The sequence below is a fragment of the Cheilinus undulatus genome, linkage group 15 (assembly GCF_018320785.1).
Source record: "Cheilinus undulatus linkage group 15, ASM1832078v1, whole genome shotgun sequence".
NCBI lineage: Eukaryota > Metazoa > Chordata > Actinopteri > Labriformes > Labridae > Cheilinus > Cheilinus undulatus.
The window spans coordinates 19,916,731-19,938,703 of NC_054879.1; the positions used below are offsets into that span (position 1 = coordinate 19,916,731).

At 38.3% G+C, this 21,973-nt stretch overlaps 1 protein-coding gene across 5 annotated transcripts in view; it reads left to right on the forward strand.

The window, feature by feature from the left end:
* Positions 1-20,845, forward strand: part of ikzf2 (IKAROS family zinc finger 2) — a 40,338-nt gene extending 19,493 nt beyond the window's left edge. For all 5 annotated transcript variants that reach the window (XM_041807602.1, XM_041807606.1, XM_041807603.1 and 2 more), the window contains 5 exons: positions 2,422-2,613; positions 4,608-4,775; positions 12,467-12,604; positions 12,942-13,073; positions 13,916-20,845. In XM_041807602.1, the coding sequence (XP_041663536.1) occupies positions 2,422-2,613; positions 4,608-4,775; positions 12,467-12,604; positions 12,942-13,073; positions 13,916-14,712 (1,427 nt within the window). In that variant the 3' untranslated portion in view covers positions 14,713-20,845. The remainder of the gene's footprint in view (positions 1-2,421; positions 2,614-4,607; positions 4,776-12,466; positions 12,605-12,941; positions 13,074-13,915) is intronic.
* Positions 20,846-21,973: the final 1,128 nt, after the last annotated feature.

A 21,973-nucleotide genomic window follows, 5' to 3' on the forward strand; every position in this document is an offset into this window, starting at 1 on the left:
TGGCTTCAACATCTCCTCCTTCAACCACTTATCAAAAACAGGGCATCTACCAGTCATTTTCATGCACACGTCACTTTCTAGAGACACAGCAGAGCTTTGAGCGCACACTGACGGCTCAACGAGTCACAACACAAGAGCGCTGAGAAATGGCAGATCTGACAGAGTTCCAAAGAATCTCATAAGTGATGGAAATCAAACCTAAAAACACAAACGTGGAAAGTTACAACCTCATAGTGAAATGAACATTTCAAAAGTTACAAAATGTAGGACCTCATAGTCTTACATTTAAGACTTTTTAATTCATTTTTAAAGCATTAATCTTCACTAAAGTGATTTAAACTTAGAACTTTAAAAATTTTTGAGACACCCTCTTCAGCATAATCACTTATAATTACAGTGTTTAATTGTTTTAGAACATGCCTTATGTAAATGAAGGTGTAAAAAAATGTGACAACCTCGACCCTTGTATCTGTAAAGGATAAAAATGATGCAAATTCCAAGGAACAGGAACTATTTTCCTCAAAACAGAATCAGATGCCAACCTGTGGTACTGCTCATGTCTGTTGCTGAACAAAAGAATCAACCATTGTCTCACTACTGTCCTGTTTGTATATAATTACATGTCAATTACCTTAACTGTCTGGCTACAATGCCTGAGACATGGTTGAAAATTTGAGGGTTATGCTGAAAGCGCTGAAACTGATGTTTTCAGTTGTTCACAGTTCGTTTGATCCGAGTGTTTGCTGGCACACTAATTTAGGTGAAGGAAACAAAGTGCAATGCTGTTTTATTGCAGGAGTTTTTGCTCTTAAATATACATTTCTGTGCACTAACATTGTGATACTGGAGTATTAAAGAGTTACTAATTGTCACTGACTGTCATCTAGAGACTGCAGGTGGTGAACAGTTTCCCACCACTTCCACCCTCACACACACACACCCACGCACACACGATTGTACAATCTCTCACCGTTGTCATCCAGCAGCTCTCCCATTGCCTGTCATGTGTTGTAAGCTGCAGGGCCTCTGGCACTCCCTTTCTCCCCAGGGACAGCCAGGAACCAGACCAGCCTGTTTCGCTTTCTCTCCCTCTCTCTCTCTCTCTCTCTCTCTCAAATGCGTCTGTCCATCCCAATTCTGTCGTCAAGTAACTCTAAGTTACAGTAATAGGACGTCCCATGTAAAAGAGTTCTTCTGGTGGAAATATCAAATAAACCTCTGATACAACCATAAAGGAAATATTTCATCAGCCAGAATGCACTGATTTGATACCAGATTTTATTTGCCCCATGATAAAATAAACTTGTTACACTGAAAGACAAATTATCTTTATTTCCACAAATAGTAACCTACACAACAGGTTGCATTGGGCTGCTACCAATGATGTAGGATGATTACTCCTTGTACAGCCATGCACACTAGGCCTTTCCCAACACTGCTTTAAGATCATAGACCAGGTTTACTCAACCCCGGTCACCCAAAGAGTCAAATAGTTGAAAAAATACCTTTGGAAAAACCACAATCCAAACCAGTGGGATGTGAATAAAACTGTATGGGTCAGAACAAACACAAAGAAAACAATAATAACTAAATCAATGCATAGTAAAAAGAGCATTTTCAGCATCTCTCTTTATCTACAGTCAATTTAGATAATCATTCTGGTTACAAAGCTAGTTTGACCAGTTTGTCAACTTCATCTAATGATGGTTTTGTTCATTTTACAAAAAAGCATTATCCTCATTTTATTCTTTGTATTTGTTAAGATACCAGCTAATCTGTGTTTAATACTCAAGAACATTGTTTAATATTATTATATTTGATATAAAGTTAGAAAATCATAAAATGCAAGGATGAAATACTTCACTTGGGTGAACGATCTTAAAAAATCAGTGAAAATAATGCATTTTATATCTTAATATTGTTGCTGGATACCAGAATTAGACAAGTGAAATATTGGCATTCTTCTAGAATTAATAAAGTAAAAATTTGTATCATGGAGTCTGCTCTCTGAATATTTTTTCATCATGAGTTGAACGTATCTGCTGCTTGTCAGCAGTTACTCAGTGTTTTTGAATGCATAGTTGTAGTTTTATTAAGTATCCTTTTAAGGTAGTGGGATGTCTTTAAATGACATATGCATTCATCCAGCTATTCTGTTAGCACTGTAGACCAACTCATTTCCCTTCATGCCTCTTCTTAATGAGCTAATCTCAGGCCTTCTCTTATTTCCACTGAGGCTTCTGGGCCTCTGGGCGCTATAACCTTTTGGTTATACTATCAAAACCCAATTTACTGAAAATCATAGGCTGTGCTAATATAACCTGCTCATCTTTGCTGCAGCTGTGTTTCTGTGATAGTGGTAATCTTCATTATGCAATTCTGTCACTGTAAGCTGTGCATGCTTTTGTTTGTGTTTTACAGAAGTGACAATTAAGCAAGAGGAAGACACAGCAGAGGAGGCTGATAACAGAAGCCCAGCACTTGAAGAAATAGGCCAAACAGGGGAGGAAGGAGACCCTTTGGAGGAATCCATGACTGACAGTCCAAACAATCTACAGGATGGATTATCCGGATCAAATGTGACAGCTGATTCAGGGAGTCGACAACCAAACGGTACTAATGGGTATATTTCCACATGCAATTAAAAGCATGTCAAGCTTAAGAAAAACAATGTGGCATGATGATTTTATTTTTCATGGCTCTAATAATCAACACAGGATTTTTATTTAGCTTGTTTTAAATTCAGGGAGGTGTGTTGGCTTTCCCATCTTATGAGTGACTCAGAAAACACTTGTTTTCCTCGAGAGTGGGTGTGGAGTGCCTTTTTGTTTTGTTTTGTTTTGTTTTTGTTCAAAGACAATAGCTCAGACTAGGAATTATTATCAGGGAAAAAATATCCTTGGAATCCCCCGCAACCTGTTCCAACTGACGCCACGACTGCTCTAGTTGTCACAGCGTTAGGATCATATTTCTCTTTTCCAACTGGCTGAAGATCAAAAGATTGGCATTAGAGGAGCAGACAGTAGTTATAAAAACCTGGACAATTTGAAGAGTATGCTGAGCTGCCTCATTTCACATCATACATCAAATCCAAAATTCACTTTGTTCAGTAAGTAAGACACACATATATAACAGCCAGTTCATGTTGGCGGTATACATATCTTAATGCAGTTCAGCTTTTATTTGAAACTATATACCTTACATGCAGAACTGATGAAGTCCATTTATATTAAGGAATAGTTTGCGTCAGTGAAGTTAGTCGGAAATTAACACAGTGAGTAACAGTTATGAGTAATTATTAAAGCAATTTAATATGACACATTCCAGTTTTAGTTCCTTTACGACAATGTTTCATGAATGAAATCTAGGGCTGTTTGTTTTAGTTAATTTTAAGATACTGTGAAAAGATTTTTTACTGGGATATAAAAAAAGACTCAAATATATTCTAATGCCTCTATCTCAGGGGTTCTCAAACTTTTAGCTATGGCCCCCCTACAAGGCAGAATATTTTCCAAGGACCCCCACGTAAACCTCACACTGATTAAACATGTTAACGAGGCAGGCTGACTTGGAAGAAAACATTTATGTGTTAACTGCCATTCAACTTTAATACAAGCTCTTGTCCAATTGAGTGTGTTTTTATCTATTTATTTATTTTTTATCCTTTGAGCAGCCAGATAAGAAACATTCTGTGCTTTTTCTGAGGTTGTGGTCAGGTTCACTATTCGTGCTTTCTGGTGGATGTATTCCTCATCCTTTTGTCTGAAAAAATCTTTTGTTTTGTACTTAAACTCTGCATGCTTTGTTATCAGATGGCGCTTTAGCTTGGCGGGCTTCATGGCTTCACATGAAGACACACAACACATTTTGGTCTTCCACCGCTGTTCTCAGTAAAACCAAACTGGAGATAGCTGTCGTATTGTCTCAGTTTAGCTGGTTTGGGCCTAGTATCACTTGATGAAGTGAATGTACTCAAATATTTATTGAAAAGAAACTGCACTGTAAGTATAATGTATTACTTGAACTAACCTTTCTCCTCCCAACCAACTAGTAATCTGAGTACTGTAACAGATTATTTTGTAACCTGTTACCCTCAACATTGTTCACATTTTACAGCTAAGATTCACAGTAATGTATTTGCATGTTAAGAGAAAGCAGGATGAGATATGATTTTCTTCATAAAAACTACTTAAACACACAGAGGACTAAATCAGCAGAGATGAGACGCAATGCTGAAGCCACCCGAAGTTCCTCACAGGAGCTTTAAGTTTTTTTTAATTTCTTAATGTTCAAAATTCATGTTATAATGCAACAACAACAACAAAAAAAAACACATCTTGAAAAAATATATTTTTTCAATCAATCATTATTTTCATTTAACAGTATTAGAAGCCCCAGTGGAGAACTGTGTTATCCAGTGTTAAACCATACTTTTGAAAGCATATGTCTGTGGTTTCTGTATAAGGGACAACAGACTCTGTTCCCAGGAACAAAAACAAAAAGGTAAATGGGTTCAGCTTGAGACAAAAAAAGTCTTGGGGTTGTTGATGCTTTCTAAAAATGTCTTCCACAGTGAGTGTGGTATTGACTTCCTGTGCCTCTATCAGGTGACAGGCCGTTCCAGTGCAACCAGTGTGGTGTCTCGTTCACCCAGAAGGGAAACCTGCTTCGACATATCAAGCTGCACACAGGTGAAAAACCCTTCAAATGCCCCTTCTGCAGCTACGCCTGCCGGCGGCGTGATGCTCTGACCGGACATCTGAGGACTCATGCTGGTAGGACTCCACTTTCAGTTCCCTTTTTCTCATGCTCTTCTGTTTCCCTGAAGACAAGATGACACATCTGAAGACATTCAGACACGAAGATAAAATAAACCGGCAATACTCTGATTCTGGGATTGATTTTGTTTACCGTCAATCACAGAAAAAAGAAGAGATCTGTATTTATACCACATTCCAAATTATTATGCAAATTGGATTATAGTGTCATAAACATTCTAATTTTTGTTTTTCAATTAAACTCATGGATGGTATTGTGTCTCGGGGCTCTTTGGATCACTGAGATCAATCTCAGACACCTGTGATAATTAGTTTGCCAGGTGAGCCCAATTAAAGGAAAACTATTGAAGGACGTTCCACATTATTAAGCAGGCCACAGGTTTCAGCAATATGGGAAAGAAAAAGGATCTCTCTGCTGCTGAAAAGTGTCAAATAGTGTAATGCCTTGGACAAGGAATGAAAACATTAGATATTTCAGGAAAAAATAAGCATGATCATTGTACTGTGAAGAAATCTGTGGCTGATTCAGAGCACAGACAAGTTCATGCAGATAAAGGCATAATGAGGAAGGTTTCTGCTGGACAAATTTATCTGATTAAGAGAGCAGATGCTAAGATGCCATTTTAAAGCAGCAAACAGGTATTTTAAGCTGCTGGTGCATCTGGGGTCCCACCAACCTCAAGGTGTAGGATCCTCCAGAGGCTTGCAGTCATGTATAAACCTACTATTCGGCCGCCTGATCCAGCGCTCACAAGCAGGAATGGTTGCAGTGGGCCCAGGAAGACATGAAGACTAATTTTCAAACAGTCTTGTTTACTAATGAGTGCCGTGCAACCCTGGATGGTCCAGATGGAGGAGTAGTGGATGGCCACCATGTCCCCAACAGGGCTGTGATGTTAGCAAGGAGGGGGCGGAGTCATGTTCTGGGCCGGAATCATGAGGAGAGAGCTGGTAGGCCCCTTTAGGGTCCCTGAGGGTGTGAAAATGACTTTGGCAAAGTATATAGAGTTTCTGACTGACCACTTTCTTCCCATGGTACAAAAAGAAGAGCAATGCCTTCTGTAGCAAAATTATCTTCGTGCATGACAATGCACCATTTCATGCTGCAAAGAATTCCTCTGTGCCATTGGTTGCTATGGGCATAAAAGGAGAGAAACTCATGGTGTAGCCCCATCCTCCCCTGACCTCAACCCTACTGAGAACCTTTGGAGCATCCTCAAGCTAAAGATCTATGAGGGTGGGAGGGAGTTCACATCAAAACCGTAGCTCTGGAAGGTTATTCTAGCATCCTGCAAAGAAATTCCAGCAGAAACACACCAAAAACTCACAAGTTCAATGGATGCAAGAATAGTGAAGGTGATATCAAAGAAGGGCTCCTATGTTAACGTGGAACTTGGCCTGTTAAGATGTTTTTGATTGAAATAACTTTGATTTCAGTAAATATGACCTCCTAGTTCTGCAAATACAACAAATGGCAGTTTTCAGTTCTTTACAACTTATAAAAAGTTTTAAAACTCTGTTGTGCATAATAATGTGGAACAGTGCATTTTGAGGTTTTTATTTTTTTTTAAATAATGGTTATCATTATGAAGTTTGTTCAAAAATGTTTGAATTATGCTCTAATGGCTGATGACTTGACAAATATTCTGTCATTTGCATTCATGTTTAGGAAAATAAGAGAAAAACATATTTTGCATAATAATTCGAAATGTGCTGTAAAGCTACTATGAGGAGTAATAAAAATGTATCATAAAAAAGACAGAGATGATTGTTAATGCCTCTACTCAGCTAAATATTACAGCCTGCACCTTTAAAGCTCTTTGATTTGCTCAAAATCTGACCTCAGCCTTGGCTGAGGTAAGAAATATTAAGCACAGGCTGTGCGTAATACTTGTTGCATCTCTGGAACAGCTGCACAGCGGTCTCAATGAAAATAAAACAACATAAGTTTGTAAACTCACCAAGATGTTGTTACTGTTTTTCTCATCCAAAATTAAATCATGCAGATGATAATTCCTCTGTAATGCCATTCTCTCTGACATCTAACTGGATAAATAAGCTAGCGACATGCATGCGCTGACATAGCTGTGTTTAGCTTGCGCTGGTGTGCAGCCAACAGGTAGGAGAAAACCAAAATCAGTGCTGATACTTTGGAGACCTTTCACCTCATTTCTTTTTTGTGTGACAGCAATAAACATCTGAAAAAAGGGCTGTTTTTTCAATAGTGGTTCACTTTTATGAAAAATACAACAAATCATGGATTACTTGAACTGCAAATATTAATTTATTGTGTTGCTTGTTACAACAAAAAAGTAATTAGAGTACTCGAATGGATTACTTTATAATGCTTCACCCCAACACTGTTTGTAGTATCCAAAACATTGGTTTTATATATTTCAGTGCACATAGAATTTTCTAACACTTAAGGATTTTGACCAAGAAAATATGAAACTTTGTAACTGAATCCTCTCATGTCATTTGCAGCTGCTATAAATCTCGAAACTTTACCCTTGAAAAGATGAGTCAGAACAGTTTTTCCTATGCCATTGCTATAAAGCTGGTTTCATAAGTCCCGCCTCTTTTTGAGTCTGACTGGGTGCTGAGGGAGGAGTAGTATGATATTATTAATGAAGAAAAAAAAAGCAATCTATGTTGTACAGTGTTGTACAACACATTTCTTTATTTCTTTGCACATTTGCCACACTTAAATGTTTCAGACCATCAAACATATTTAGATATTAGAAAAGATAACCATAGTAAATGCAAAAAAAGAAAAAAAAATGTGGTAAATCACAGTTAATTACTTTTTCATATAGGTTCAGGTTAACCTGACACACCTGGGAAAGCTTCAATAGGAAACGTTTGAGAAAAGGCAGAGGCTTTGAAAAATCTTCGGAGTGTGATTGGGTGAACATTCTGTCAGTCACATCTCTACGGGCCAATCAGAGCAACAAAGCATGTGACGAAGCTGCTAGCAAGCAACTTTTGTCGTTTTTTAAAAGAAAACAACACACTGCTGTTCTTTGTTCTTCTTTTAACGAATGCCGTCAAGTTCTGATAAAAATGGTGCTTTAGCAGCATCCACGCTAATCTCTTCCTCCATAACTGCACCAGCTCTTGCTGCTGCTTGCTTACGTCACAACTCCGCTGTGCCTGAAAGTACTGCCCCTTGTAGCTGATTGGTCCTGTCACTTTCTAACCGGGACCAAACGGTTAAGATGGGAGCTTTGCAAGATGGATTCGCCATTGAGAAACATGGAAATGGGCGTATCCATCTGCTTTACAAGGTTAGGTTCAGGTAGGATTGGATGACTTTTCCCCTTAATAAATGAAATCCTCACTGAAAAAAAGTTGGATTTACTCTGGTTATCTTTGTCTAATTTTAAAATGTGTTTGTTGATCTGAAACTTTTAAGTGTGACAAATATGCAAAAAATAATTAATTAGGAGGGAGGGGGAATGCTTTTTCCCCATCATGTACATACGATTTGAAACATAACAGTTTTTAAAAAACATGATAATTAATAAAAATAATCTGCATGTTCTACATATCTTAAAAATAATATCCATGAATAGTTTCCCTCAGATATGTTATGTGATTTTTGTGTCCACTTGATAACCAGTAAACTACCACAGCTACACATGCATGCTAGCTGCCGACTCTCTGTCTCCCATTGGTACACGACAGAAGCTGTGATGGTTTTTTCTTGCATGATATAGGCAGCGCTGTGAGAGCTTTGTGGTGAGGACCCAAGGACTCGCTGTTCCTAAGTTGCTACAATCGCGAAGGAGGAAACTGTCTGTCTGTTTAGAGACACACAGAGAGTGCTGGCTTTCTCTCTCACCCACTTTCCTAACAGAAACTATGTGCTCTCCCCTCATCTGCTCCTCTGAAATCAAGGTCAGACAATACTGTCATTTCTGCCTGTGATGCCCCCACAAGAGTTACTCATACTCAGTTCTCTTTTTTACGTAGTGGTGTAGTGTGTTTTTCATTACGCTTACTCTACACTAATGCAGGGAATCGCTGCGCTGTGTTTTTAGGAGTTCTAAGTCTGGTCTGCTGCTCTTTCTGGAGAAAATATGTTAACAAATGAGTAATAAAGAGAGATGCGAGAAGACAAATGAAAATCAGAGTGAGAAATCAGAGAGAATGGTGGAACCAGTAGTGTCTGAGGAGGATTACATGTTTGACACTGAATTTATCCATTGATTAGAGGAAGAAAATGCAGTGAATAAAACACCTGAGAGGCCAAGGATTTCACATTGTTTAAAGGCAAACAGTGTAAATTTCAACAGGTTCCTTTTTTATTAGCCAAATGGAGTCATTCAAGTGAGTCTTAGTGTGCTGTGTGGATCATTTGCATGAATAAGAATAGCAGCTGAGAGGTGGATTCATCAGGTCCATCCAACATCTGTACAAGGCTGTGTGTGGGCGGTTATATAAATATGAAAAAAGTAATGAAGTCTATGTTGTGAGTCTGAGCGTGAAAGTGTGTAGATGTGAGTTATTAAGAACAAGAGAGTGAGTATTGATCGAACACTGCCGACCGCAGTGTTCCCAGTACAACAGCAAAGATGATCATTTACATGATGCTTACAACAGAGAATTTAGGCCTTTTCTACCCAAATTTAAATGACTGTAATGACCCTGCAAATCCTCTCAGATTTGCTTAGACAATACTGAAACCTTTCACCACCACTTTCCTGAGTTTGCTCATACCAAGAAACAAATACTAATGAAGCCTGGTTTTCTGTTCTGCTTATACAATGCCATTCATAGACCACAAGAATGCTCATTAACATTTGCAGCATAAATCCTATTATCATTGCTCATGATTCACTGAAGTGAGGTTCCCATTGATGTATGACATGGTTAGCATGACTAATAATATCACTGTGTCACAAATTGATCATATTTTGTTTGTCTTTTATAGCAGTGGATCACAGTTGGTGGGTTGGGACCCAAAATTGGGTCATGACTGTGTGACAAAAAGTCTCATGTATGGAAGTCCTATGCAGACACACATGGATATATCTTATGTACTCTATTTTCCCATGATAAAGAAATTAGGATACTTTATCAATTTTTTTGGTAACAATATATGAAACCTAGCCTTAGTTCATTCAGGATATGGCAGTCATATGCCCAGCCATGATCAGCTGACAGCCAGCTGACCCTAATTATCACCTCCCAGCTCCCACAACCAATCACAGCTCTTCTCTAAACACAGCGGTGATTTAAATATGACGTACGTCTCACTAATCTTTGCTGATGCATCGTGCTGCTGCTGGAAAAACTTCAGCCTCCTCCACCCCAGCCTCCTCCTTCATAGCATCAAGCTTGTTGCACCCTTATATTCAGATTCATGCTCTCAGCTGGCAGCTAAGAGGAGGATCAGGAGAGGAGGGCAGAACTTTCTTCCAGGCAGGGACATTTTCTTAAAGGTAGATAAAGGAGGGAGGGTTCTGAGACTTGGGGGGATTGTGGACATCCAGGGGCACATATTTTTGCTAGAAAGGCCTAAAAAAGAGTATTTTGCATAATATGGGGCTGCAAGAAGGTTTTTGGAAGATTGGGGTGTGAGACTCTGCTCATGAGACGAGACAAGGCGAGATGAGATTTTACGTTGTTTTTTATAAACTTTGATAATATAATAAATGACTAGAAAATGTTTCTTTAAATCAAGCGAAAGACCTAAAATGCAATGATTGTACGTAAATTTTGAAAAGTTTGAAGTGTTTGTCATCATTTACTAATCATCACTGCTTACATATAGCTTGTTTTGTCTATGACTCAAACATGTATTAAAAAAAAACCTTCATAACAAATAGTGTGTCACATCCCTATTCACTTCCTATTGCTACGGTTCCAACGAAAACAAAGATAATAGAAGCAGTTTGACAACTCTGAACAATCTTTGTATTTTTAAAAAGCATTTTTTCACAAAACGTTTTTATAAACTACATCAGTTGTAACAATTTCTTAGCTTTTATCAGGGATAAAAACCAAACACCTAGAGAAATCTGCTTGTCAATAAAACACTTGCTATATAATACAAGATATTTTTGTCTAAAGTAGTTTTTTGCTCATTTTATGTGATCTTTTATGTGATTGAAGCAGCAGTAGGAGAGGAGGGAAATTATGGAAGTAATGCAGAACATAGATCAGTTGCAGATGAAGTCCGACCTGTAGGTCTCACAAGACATTTTTCACTGCGATGAAAAACCTTGTGACGTTTTAGTCTCGCAAAATCTCTTGGCACAAGATCGCATCACACCCCAATAAAAGGTATTAGAAGGTAAAAATGCGGGAGTGCATGCATGTCTTTCCAGAGCAATAATGTTCTTTTTAAACCTGTCTGTTTATCTCTTTATTAAATCAGATGTTTTGTTCAATCTAAGGCCCAAACTGCAACATTTTCCATTAAATAAACCTGAGAAGTTGAAAGTAATAAAACAAAAAAACTGGGTCACATTTCTCATTAAGGAGGGGATGGTGGGTGTTGAGAATAGACCAGTTGAGAACCGCTGTTAAGAGGAACATATAAGGGGGTTGAAAAAAGTAAAAACCCAACATCCTTTTCTGTGGAGGAAAAGTACTTATGTTCACGTGTGAATTGTAACCTATGTGTGTGTGTGTGTGTGCGAGTGTGTGTGTTACAGCCTTTGCATCAGACTGAAACATGATTTCTCTGTTCTCACACTGACAGAAGCATAGGATCATCTGCACACAGCTTCTAGAAATAGCTGTCACCATTATAGCAATGAATGTCTTACTACATCACGCTGCTAATGCTGCTGTCTGGGTCACATAGGTGGGCTTGTGTGGCCTCCAGTTTACTCACCGACTCCCTTTATGAGTCATTACGTTCGTTTTCAGAATACTCTGTCAGACCTTTTTACCTGGCAGGGCCTTTCTGTGTAGTATTTTCACTTTAATTCAGTGTTTTGTGATGAAATTTTCATTTAAGCTCATTTAGTGTCATTCTAGAAAAGTGGTGACATGAGTGACCTTTAAAGTTTGTGGCTTTTATCAGCCACTAGAGCTATGTGTAAATCTAACTTGCTCAGTTTTTTATGACAATATGTGTCATTACAGTCGCTTGTAAGAAGTCAAGGGAATTTTCCTTTTAAAGTTAAATCATTTAAGAACCATTTTACTTTTATGATTAATAAAATTCAGTTTAAGTGCACAAGTATGCTAGATGGAAAGATATGTGGACTTCACAAGGAAAAATGTAAAGGATGTGTCTTCATTTGTCCACGTGTTGCTGTAGGAAGGAACCAAACATAAAAGAAATGGCACAATGAATCATACTCCACCTCCATCACAGTTTAGTACTGGAGTAAGTTTCCTACCGTCACCATGGGATGCATGATAAACTGCACCATGCACTCATGCTGCACCACAGCAGTGGAAGTTTGTTTCAGACACCAAGGCATTGTGGAATTCAGACTTCATTGTGCAACATTTTGTCGCCCACAAGCTACCTTTACATGTCCGGAGTCATAACACTAGTTGTGGAACATCCATGATCTCAGAGGCCGGTTTGTTTCTACTACAGACTCCTCACAGTATTTACTACTAAGCACTGCAGCAGGTTGCGTTTTCACATCAGACACCACCCACTCTGTCTGTCTGTGAATGAAATTAATATGCTCTCATTTATTGTCTTAATTTTTCAGTTGGCAAACCACATAAGTGTAACTACTGTGGACGAAGCTACAAACAGCGAACTTCTTTGGAGGAACACAAAGAGCGTTGCCATAGTTACCTGCAGGGAATTGGCTTGGATCCGACCACCAACAACAGCCCCTTCACAGGTAAAAAGTTTAAGTAAAAATACATTTAAAAAGCCATATGTGACGATATGTTTTACATAGTTTGCTGCATTTGTGAGGAGCATGCATTTGTGGGATGAGCAGCAGAGCTGAGTATGTGGGTTGCACCCGTGAGATATGTGCCAGATCTTCTTTGCCAGTGCCAAAAAGCTTATTCTGCTGTTGCTATCAACTCTCATTTTGAGCCTCTGGTGCCCCCAGGTGCTGACATTTAAGTGCCTGATTTGGCAACAAAGAAAAAATCTACCCAACACAACTTTACTTATGTTCTGTTCATATATATACATGTCTTACCACTTCACCTTTTTTACTTGTCTAGGTGAGGGTCCCAAAGAGCCAAGGCCCATAGCAGAGTCCAACAACATTGGTACCTTTGATCGACCTCCTGTTATTGAGAGAATAAACAACAATGTGGGAAAGAGAAAGAGCACCACACCTCAGAAATTTGTGGGTAGGTATTTAAACATGGCCAAACCCTTTTCTCTACTTTAGTCAACATGGAGAGTCCCCTTGCTACAACTTGATGCCCAGCCCAACTTAATGCAAATGAAATGCATTATTGAAAAGACTGAAGACTGACTTTTTTTTCTGTTGTGTTCTATACAAATGGACTGATATTCAAGACCCCTCATGGTGTCTTTGTTTAATGTCTCAACTAGAGTCCTACTGTTGTGGATTTTTGTGATCAGGGTTAAAAAAAAAACATCTTTTAAGTCCAAGTAGGCTCTGTTAAGTTTGGAATGATCCCCCTTTTGGCTCTGTTTTTTGTTATTTACAGTCTACTTCTGATTTTACTTTCATTGTTTTCTAAATTAGGTTTTATTTGCCACATTATTAGAAAAAAAGAACTGAGCAAGCAAGAGCAAGTGGTTTACTGAAGGCAAGGAAATGTTTTTGACTTTGTGGTTAGGTACACCTGTACACGCTGCCATTTCTCTTATCGAGAGAAAACAGCTCACCGCATCCCTGCACTGGAGGGGTTAAACAGTGCAGTTGAAGATGGATGGGGCTTTCCACCCTATTAGACTCAAACACGCTGAACATAGTGTACATAATATGAAAAACAAGCCCCAAAATGTCAACAAGATTTTGCTTTGATAGGTTAGAGTGTATTGTTGTGTGCTATTCCAAACTAAGAACTGTTCATATTTTTTTTGTTCTCATCGCTTTAGAAGAGCAAGACTTGTTCCTCCACCCTGCTGTATTTTTTTGTTTTGTTTTGTTCTTTCAAAAATTGCCAGTGAATTGTTAAATCAATTCCACTCATTTGTGCTGCTGTTGTTTTTGGTGCAGGTGAAAAAATGGTACGCTACAGCTACCCAGAGCTAGGCTATGAGATGGGTATGAAGTACGAGAAGCAAGCTGAACTGTTGCCGCCCCACATGATGGACCAGGCCATCAGCAACGCCATGACATACCTAGGATCAGACACACTTAGGCCCATGCTACATCATCCAGGTCCCCCTCTCTCTATGGCTGAGGTGGTGCCAATGGTCAATCCCCTCTTTCACCATGTCCTTCCCATGAGCCAACGAGCAGAGCGTCCAGGAAACTGTGAAACACTTCCACCTCAGCCCCATGACTTCTCTAGCCATCCTGCCACAAATGGGCCCACTGCTTTAACCAGGCAGGGTAAGCCCAACCAACCAGGGCAAGATGAATCTCCCAACCACAGTGGACTTGACTCTGCTGACTCAGCTCGCAGTAGCCCTCAAGAAAGGCAGGGATATCACGGACCACCTCAAGGCATCAGATCTCGAGCCAGTCCAGCGGTGGTCTTTGCGGGTGAGCGAGCAATGGAGGCATCACCAAGAGGGGGTGCAGGGATTGGAGCCAGTATAATCCGAGTGGCAACAGAGAAGCCAGTCGGACAGGAAGGAGTGAGGGTGTTTGGACGGGAAGGCCAAGAGTTAAGGGCCTTCCAATGCGAGCACTGTCGGGTGCTCTTCCTGGATCATGTCATGTACACCATCCACATGGGTTGCCACGGATACAGAGATCCACTGGAGTGCAACATTTGTGGTCACCGCAGCAAAGACCGCTATGAGTTCTCCTCCCACATAGTCCGGGGTGAACACACTTTCCAGTGAGAGGATGGAAGGAATTCAGGAAAAGGTGAAGAAGGTAAAGGAGCAATAGCCTGAGATCCATCCTCATTCCTAGACCTCTGAGACTGCACAACTGAATGGCACTGTTAGAAAAGTGTAGCACAATCATAGCATAGACTTCTTTTTAAGCTACTTTGTTGTGAATCTGAACAGTTGAACAATCATATGAAGGTACGGGCCAAAGACACATTTTCTACATATTTAATTCATGCAGAAGCAGGAAGGTAAGTTTATTTTGTCTTTTTAAATGTTCTTGAATTGTAAACCAGAGCAGCTGTTATACGACTTTGATTAGTTTTTATGTGAGTCTTATATGAAAATGTCTTCTTTTGTGCTTGCTCTGTCATCATGTTTTTCTTACAGCAAATTCTTACTCAGAAATGTATTCACAAGAATGTGTCTCTGCCTTTTGGGTTCACTGTCATAAATGAAGTTTGGCATGTTTTCATTCAGTCAGCTAGAATGTCCTGATTAACAGTCATGGCAGTGGTGATAATTCAGACAGTCACTATTTCATTCTCTGTCAAATATTGGACCATTTGTGAAATTATAGCAGTTTATCTTTGGTTTGGCCTCACCACCATGGTATATTACACATGTCTGTTTTGGTTGTGACATTGCTGTGGTCCATAATGATCATTATTTCCCTCTTAATAATGGTTTTAGGGAACATTGTCATTGTTTCTGAACTGGAAGCAATTTGTGCCCAAAGGACTTGGACTTTGGATTGGATTGGATTTGATGATTGTCAAATTGTGTCTATTTGCATATTCATAGATTTGAACAGTTTTACTATCTTAAATGTTTACTTCTGTATTAGCTTAACTTTGTATAACTGCATCATTTAAACTAGAGAGGGCACAAATGACACAATAAAATTCAAAGTCAAGAATAAAAAGGGAGGTAACCAATATGTTTACTATTGACCCTGACCAACAGGTACAACAGCAACAACATTTGGTGAGGACTGGATTAAAAGAGATGGATTCTCCAATTCAGATGTAAAAACAAATACAACATTGATTTATATAATCCTTTTTTTAACTTTTGGAATACAACATAATTCAGAGATTGATATTTTAATGTATGCCTTTTCCTTCCCTTGGCAGAATCATTGCAGGCAATCAGTGGCAAAAACCACCCCTACATTGAGTATTTTTCAAAAATGGGGGGGGGGGGGGTCTGACAAAAACAACAGCAAAATCCATCTACTGATGCATAATACTATTTTTAGCTCACATTAATTATGGCTATCAGGATAATTCTTTTCTTTCCACAAAAATGATGACAAATACAAGAGATGCTACTCATAAATTATGTATATATACGTTGGTAAGTTTTATTATTTACTTAATTTCAACATTGTGGAAGCTGAAGCCAAAGTTACAAAAGTAATATTGATTACTGTGAACTTCAGAAAACTACCTCTTCTTAACCTCTGTAAGGTAATGTTACATTTAAAAAAACTCAATACTTGATAGTATTGCTGTCATTTAATAGCAACTTCAAAAATGAACAAGTTAGTTTACTCATGGTTGTGCCACTCATTGAATATGTTTGTTTTATTGTCCAGATGAAGGCATGTTGGTGACTTAAAAACCATTTCCTAATGTTTAGATTCTGTCGTTATTCCACAGCTTCGTGTACATAATCTCAAACTCAACCTAATAACAGAGATAGAGCGCTTTCATTAAAAAAGAAACTGCGTAGATATGAGAGATTTTTTTTTCTTTTTTGTGGTGACATATTACCCCAATACTGTTAAAAAATATCAGTAGTATTTGTCAGATTAGATATCTTCTAGTTAAAGCTGTGATATGCTTTAATTAATTAGTTTAAAAAAAAGATTTTTGAACTATAATTTGTTCTTGGAAAAATGATGCAGCCATACAATTCATTATTAGCTAGCTCACTTTAGTAAAATGTCATCTTTAATGCTTCAGTGATTAAGCTGTACTAACACATTGAACTTTTATTTTGCTAGGAAAAAAAGGGAAATGCCATTTTTGTGGTTTTCTTGAGTATTCATTTGTCATTTGAAAAAAAAGTCAAATTAAACATAAAATAATATTCAGACCCCCTTCACTTTTTCAGTCTGGTATATTACAGCCTGATGCTACAATCATTGAAATTTACTTTTTTTCTCAGTTTACACACAGTGCCCCATAATGACTGAGTGAAAGTTGAATTTTTTGGAGTAAAAACTTTTTTTTTAATTAAAAACTGAAACATCACATTGACACAAGTTCTCTGACTCTTTTGGCTTTTTATGTGGAGTTTGTTGCAAACTCCAAGCTGCCGTTCATGTGTTTTGCACTGAGGAGAGGCTTCTGTCTATCCACTCTGCTATATAGGCCAGATCAGTGGGGGGCTACAGTGATGTTTGTCCTTCTGGTACTTTGTCCCATCTTCACACAGGATCTCTGGAGCTTAGTCAGAGTGACCATCGGGTTCTTGGTCACCACTCTTACAAAGGCCATTCCCCCTGATTGCTCAGTTTGGCTGGGTGACCAGCTGAAAGAGTCCTGGTTGTGTCAAACTCCCCCCATTTGAGAATTATAGAGGCCATTATAGAGGCTCTTATTAACCTTCAGTACAGCAGAATTTTTTGTAGCCTCCCCCAGATTTGTGCCTTGGAACAATCCTGTCTCTGAGCTCTGCAGGCAGTTCCTCTGACATCTTGGCTTGGTTTTTCCTCTGATATGCATTGCCAGCTGTGAGACATTCTATAGAGAGGTGTGTGCCTTTACAAATCATGTCCAATCAATTTAATTTACCACAGCAAAGATTGAGAGACATTAGCTAAAGTTCAAGTGTTATTGCAAAGGGTCTGAATACATTGGTCAGTGGGATATTTCTTTTACTTTTTTCATGAATTTGACAACCTTTCTAAAGTTCTGTTTTCATGTTGTCATGGTGGGTCACTGGGTGTAGATTAATGAGAGCAGATAAGGATTTAAACAGTTGTAACATCAGGCAGCTACATAACAAAATTTTAAAAAGAAAAAAACAAATGGAATAATCTGTGTTTATGTGATCTCAGTTAGTAAAAGGAAGGCCCTTTATTAAGAAAGTCTCACACAAATGTTTCACCCAACTGTTTAAGGACATACAAAAAGTGGAATTTTTCTCTTCAAAGTTATGAGCTTTTTATTTTGTACTTACAAGGTAAAACTATTGATCATGAAGCAAAACCACAATGAAAGGAAAACAAGGAAGCACACAAAGTCCAGCCTAATGGTTTTTGTCAGACGTGTCATCTTAAAAAGGTCACCAATGGATGACCGTGTTCCTCTCGTCTTTGTTATTTCTTCTCTAAGCTGCCGAGTTAATGCATTGTCCACATAAATAACTGTCTATGCCTTTGTTTCCCTTGTTGCTCTGAATAAGTTGTCAGATCCTGGTGATTCATGGGGTCATGTTTCTGGCAGTTTGAATAACAGATGCCTACACTTCAAGCATGAGTGTTTGATACTGGCAGACATGCACAGTGATAATATGAAGTAGCATAAGCTGCAGTTGAGCAAATGTTCTAGAAGTGTTTGAACAATCTGGTTTGGTATGACGGCATTGGTCACATAATCAGAGTCATGGATCTCTTCTCTATGAAACTTGGACTTTTGTTTAAATTTACTTTGTGATTAGGGCTAGTTATCTGTGTTTGTTTCAAGCATGTCTGTGGGGTCCGCCTGGCTCTTCATGGTTGGTGCTTTTATATCTTTGTGAATGCATATGCACATAGGTGGATTTAAGTCCTTCTTAATCTGATTTTAAATGCCTTGATGAGAAAAGAAACCATCACAAACTGCTTATAAAGCTCTTCATGAAAAATTTTGTCCTTGGCAGTCACAATTGAGCAGAGTGGGGCTACAAATTTCTGCATTAGGGAAGTCGGCGAGCTGCTGGATGTCTATGCTGAGCATGCCATTTTAATTTTTAAGCATCTAATTTTTTTAGCCAGATTTTTTTTACTTCCTCCTGTTCACCACAGCAATGTACACAAGAACTCTCACTCTATCATGCCTCCTTTTTTTCCCTGCATTGCTCTAATGTCACCACAGCTACGTTTGAACGTGTGTACTCCTCTGAAGGCACTGCCTGAAACTTTAGCATTCCAAGTCATGTCTAAAAACATGTTAAACTCATGTAAACACATTGTTGCTGTTAAGATGGAGATAAGCCAGTTTCCACCTTCATTTTCTGGTCTATTATTTACTGTATGTTGAAGGAAAACAGATAACATCAAAATGCTAGTCGCTGCTCATGGGTTTCTCTCTACTGTCTACCTGTAAAAGGACTCAGATAAGACCGGCCCTGCACTTTATGTTGTTTTTTATTTTGTTGAGTTGTTTTCAGATTAAACCACACATAAACTGGAAACCAAACTTTGATGAAAAGGTATTATTTTTAGGACAAATTTGACCAGAAGACTTTCTTTTCCAATCCTGATGAACATCCTGTTAACCGTACTTATGACAAGTTTTGCATTATAATGGCTGCTCCAGACTGGGTGTGTGTTTGTTGTGTGACGGTTGAGATGCGTGTCCACTCTGGCTTGTGCTGTCTAGACTTTCAAACCAGATCTGCATCTCCCTGCTGTACAGCCCGGTCTTTCTTTAAACACTTTACCTCACTAAATCTCCCCACAAGTGGCCTAAGTGATCTGGGAAATTTCAGAATAAAAGCATTCTGTTCAAACAAGGTAAATTTCTCCACAGACGTACCAAACTGGGTTTTATTTTGAAAAGCACAAGCCAGAAGTGTAACGGGGCTGTTTATCATGTCTGATACATATTCCAGTAATGTGGACATGCATATAAAACAAGGTAAAAATGACTGCATTTATTTATTTCCCATTTATATTGGATGTGAGATGCAATCAGGCGATCTGAAAGCTCTGACTTGTTAACATGCACACCAAAATGAAAATAGGCACCAAACACCCCGTCTGAAACAGCTGGAAGTTTCATATAATTAGCACAAGAATTCTCAAAGTTTTCACCCATTTATTTTCTATTTCTAATGTCTCCTTGTGATCAAAAGGCAGCTTTTACTCCGTTTACATGTTGCTTCATTTGATTGTGCTTGGTGCCCAGATATCATAAAATTTTACTGTCTGTTGGCACTAGAAATTGTTTACACTTCACAGCTGTGATATCTTCTCTATACATTCCTCTGTAAAGGCAGTCATATATGTTATCTGAAGCCTTATCTGTAAAGATGCAGGTCCTGTCAGAATTACAGATCCTTTAAGTTTATTCAAATAGGAGTTATTATGACCCTCATCTATAATCCACTTTAGAAACAAAACTTGTTGAATTAGGTACACAAAATTATTCAAGTTAAAATCTTACTTTATGTCTCCAGATATTCTCCAGGTTATATTTGGTAAACCTTTGGGACCCAGACTTATATTTTCTTGTGCTTTTAACAACATTGTGACAAGGAGAGCCTTACTTGCGAACAATTCCTTTTAATGAAGCAGCCATATGATCAAAAACAAGCTTAAAAAAGGTCTTCTGTCTGCCCTCCTCATGAGTGAGGAGTTTACTTGAAAATCTAACTCACAGCAGTTGTATCACATTACGGGGATGCTTTTTTTGTAAATTTTGGAAATGTGTCTGCCTAATGTCTATTTTTCTGCTGAAATATTAATGCAAATAGTTTTGTGAACTTTTGTGTGTTTTTTAAGTTTAAAAATGTTTACAGAAAATGTTAAAAGGCTGGGTTTAGGTGAAATGTATTTTTTAAGAAATAATATATGAAAGGTGTATATTTTGGCACTGAATATTGAAATCATTCAGAATCGTGTGCAGATCGATCATCCCTGAAATTGATTAGGACTTTCTAATGTGAGGGCTCTCAGGTATTTGCATAGCTTGTGTATTTTTATGTCCTAAAACATGTGATTTATTTATCAAGAAAAAAGATAACCAGTCATTGAATTTCTCTGGTAATTTCTGATGTCTTAAAACAGTCCAAGAAACATTGAATGTGGTGAAGGAAGTTAGAGGATTGTTCAGCCCTGTTTTACACATCAATGACTTTATATGAAGACACTGCTGTGAAGAACACAATGTATATTTTTAAGGCATGGGTTTCTCTCTATTAAACAATCGACTCAACTGCCTTGACTGTGTTTTTTTTTTTTTGTTTTTTTAGATGAAAACTGCACTGCTTGTATGTGGTGTTTCTCCTTTAGCATACTTAAGATTTGACTTGTACCTGTAAAAACTGACTGTTATCATCAGAGGAAAAAAACAGCCGTGATAGGATTGTGTCTTTCATGTACATTTCTCTTTCTACTTGCTGGGTTAAAAAGAAACATCATATGAAAAAAAGAAAAAAAATACATCTCTTTTCCCCCTGGTGGCCTAGTGCAGTCATTGTGAGCCATTTTTCCTTTGAGTCCCCCCTGTATATACAAGAAAAGCTGCCTCATTGCTGTTTAGAAATTAAAATTAATTTTTTAAATTTTTTAAATCCAAACAAAATAGCCTTAAACACAGATGTCCTTCCCAAAGCACATTTTAAACTGTGACTAAGTGTTTTAGCATGATTTAAGTGGTGCTATTGAGTTTAAAATCACCTCATTCCTCAGTTGAGGTATGAGCTACTGAGCAACTGCTGCTATGGGTTAGGAACTGGAGGGTTGAAGTCCAAGTCGAACCAAATATGAAAATTGGTCTAGTAGCTTAAGAGATGCCAGCTACTGAGTGCCAAGGTTTCTTCAAAGCAAGGCACCCAACCTCAATTGCTAAGACAGCACCCTTTTCCAGGGAGGTAGCTGTCGTTCTGACATCTCTTCATTAGTGTATGCCATAGTGCCCACCTTGGTGCCCTAATGTTTGAAAAATTGCTGTGAAAGCCTCTCTGATGTCCCTATAGGTAGATAAACATAAAGTGCCCTTGTCTGTGCCTGCTGAGTGGACAAAATTTGATGACGTACCTTGTTTAGTGTCCTTTAGGTAGACAAAAATGAACAAAGTGCCCTCTTGGTGCCTTTTAAATGGGCAACACATGATGAATTACCTTCTATGTGTGGGATGTATGTTAAACCCTTAAGGAATGATGATCATGCTGGCATGATTTCAATCTGCTATTTTTGTCACATGATAGCATGAAAACAAAGCCACATTTGCATTACAATCACTTTGTGTGGAAATTGTGACTTATAAGCTTTCTTTCCATTTTTGTTGAATACCAGTAGGCCAAGCAAAACAGGAAATATGATCATTTGAAT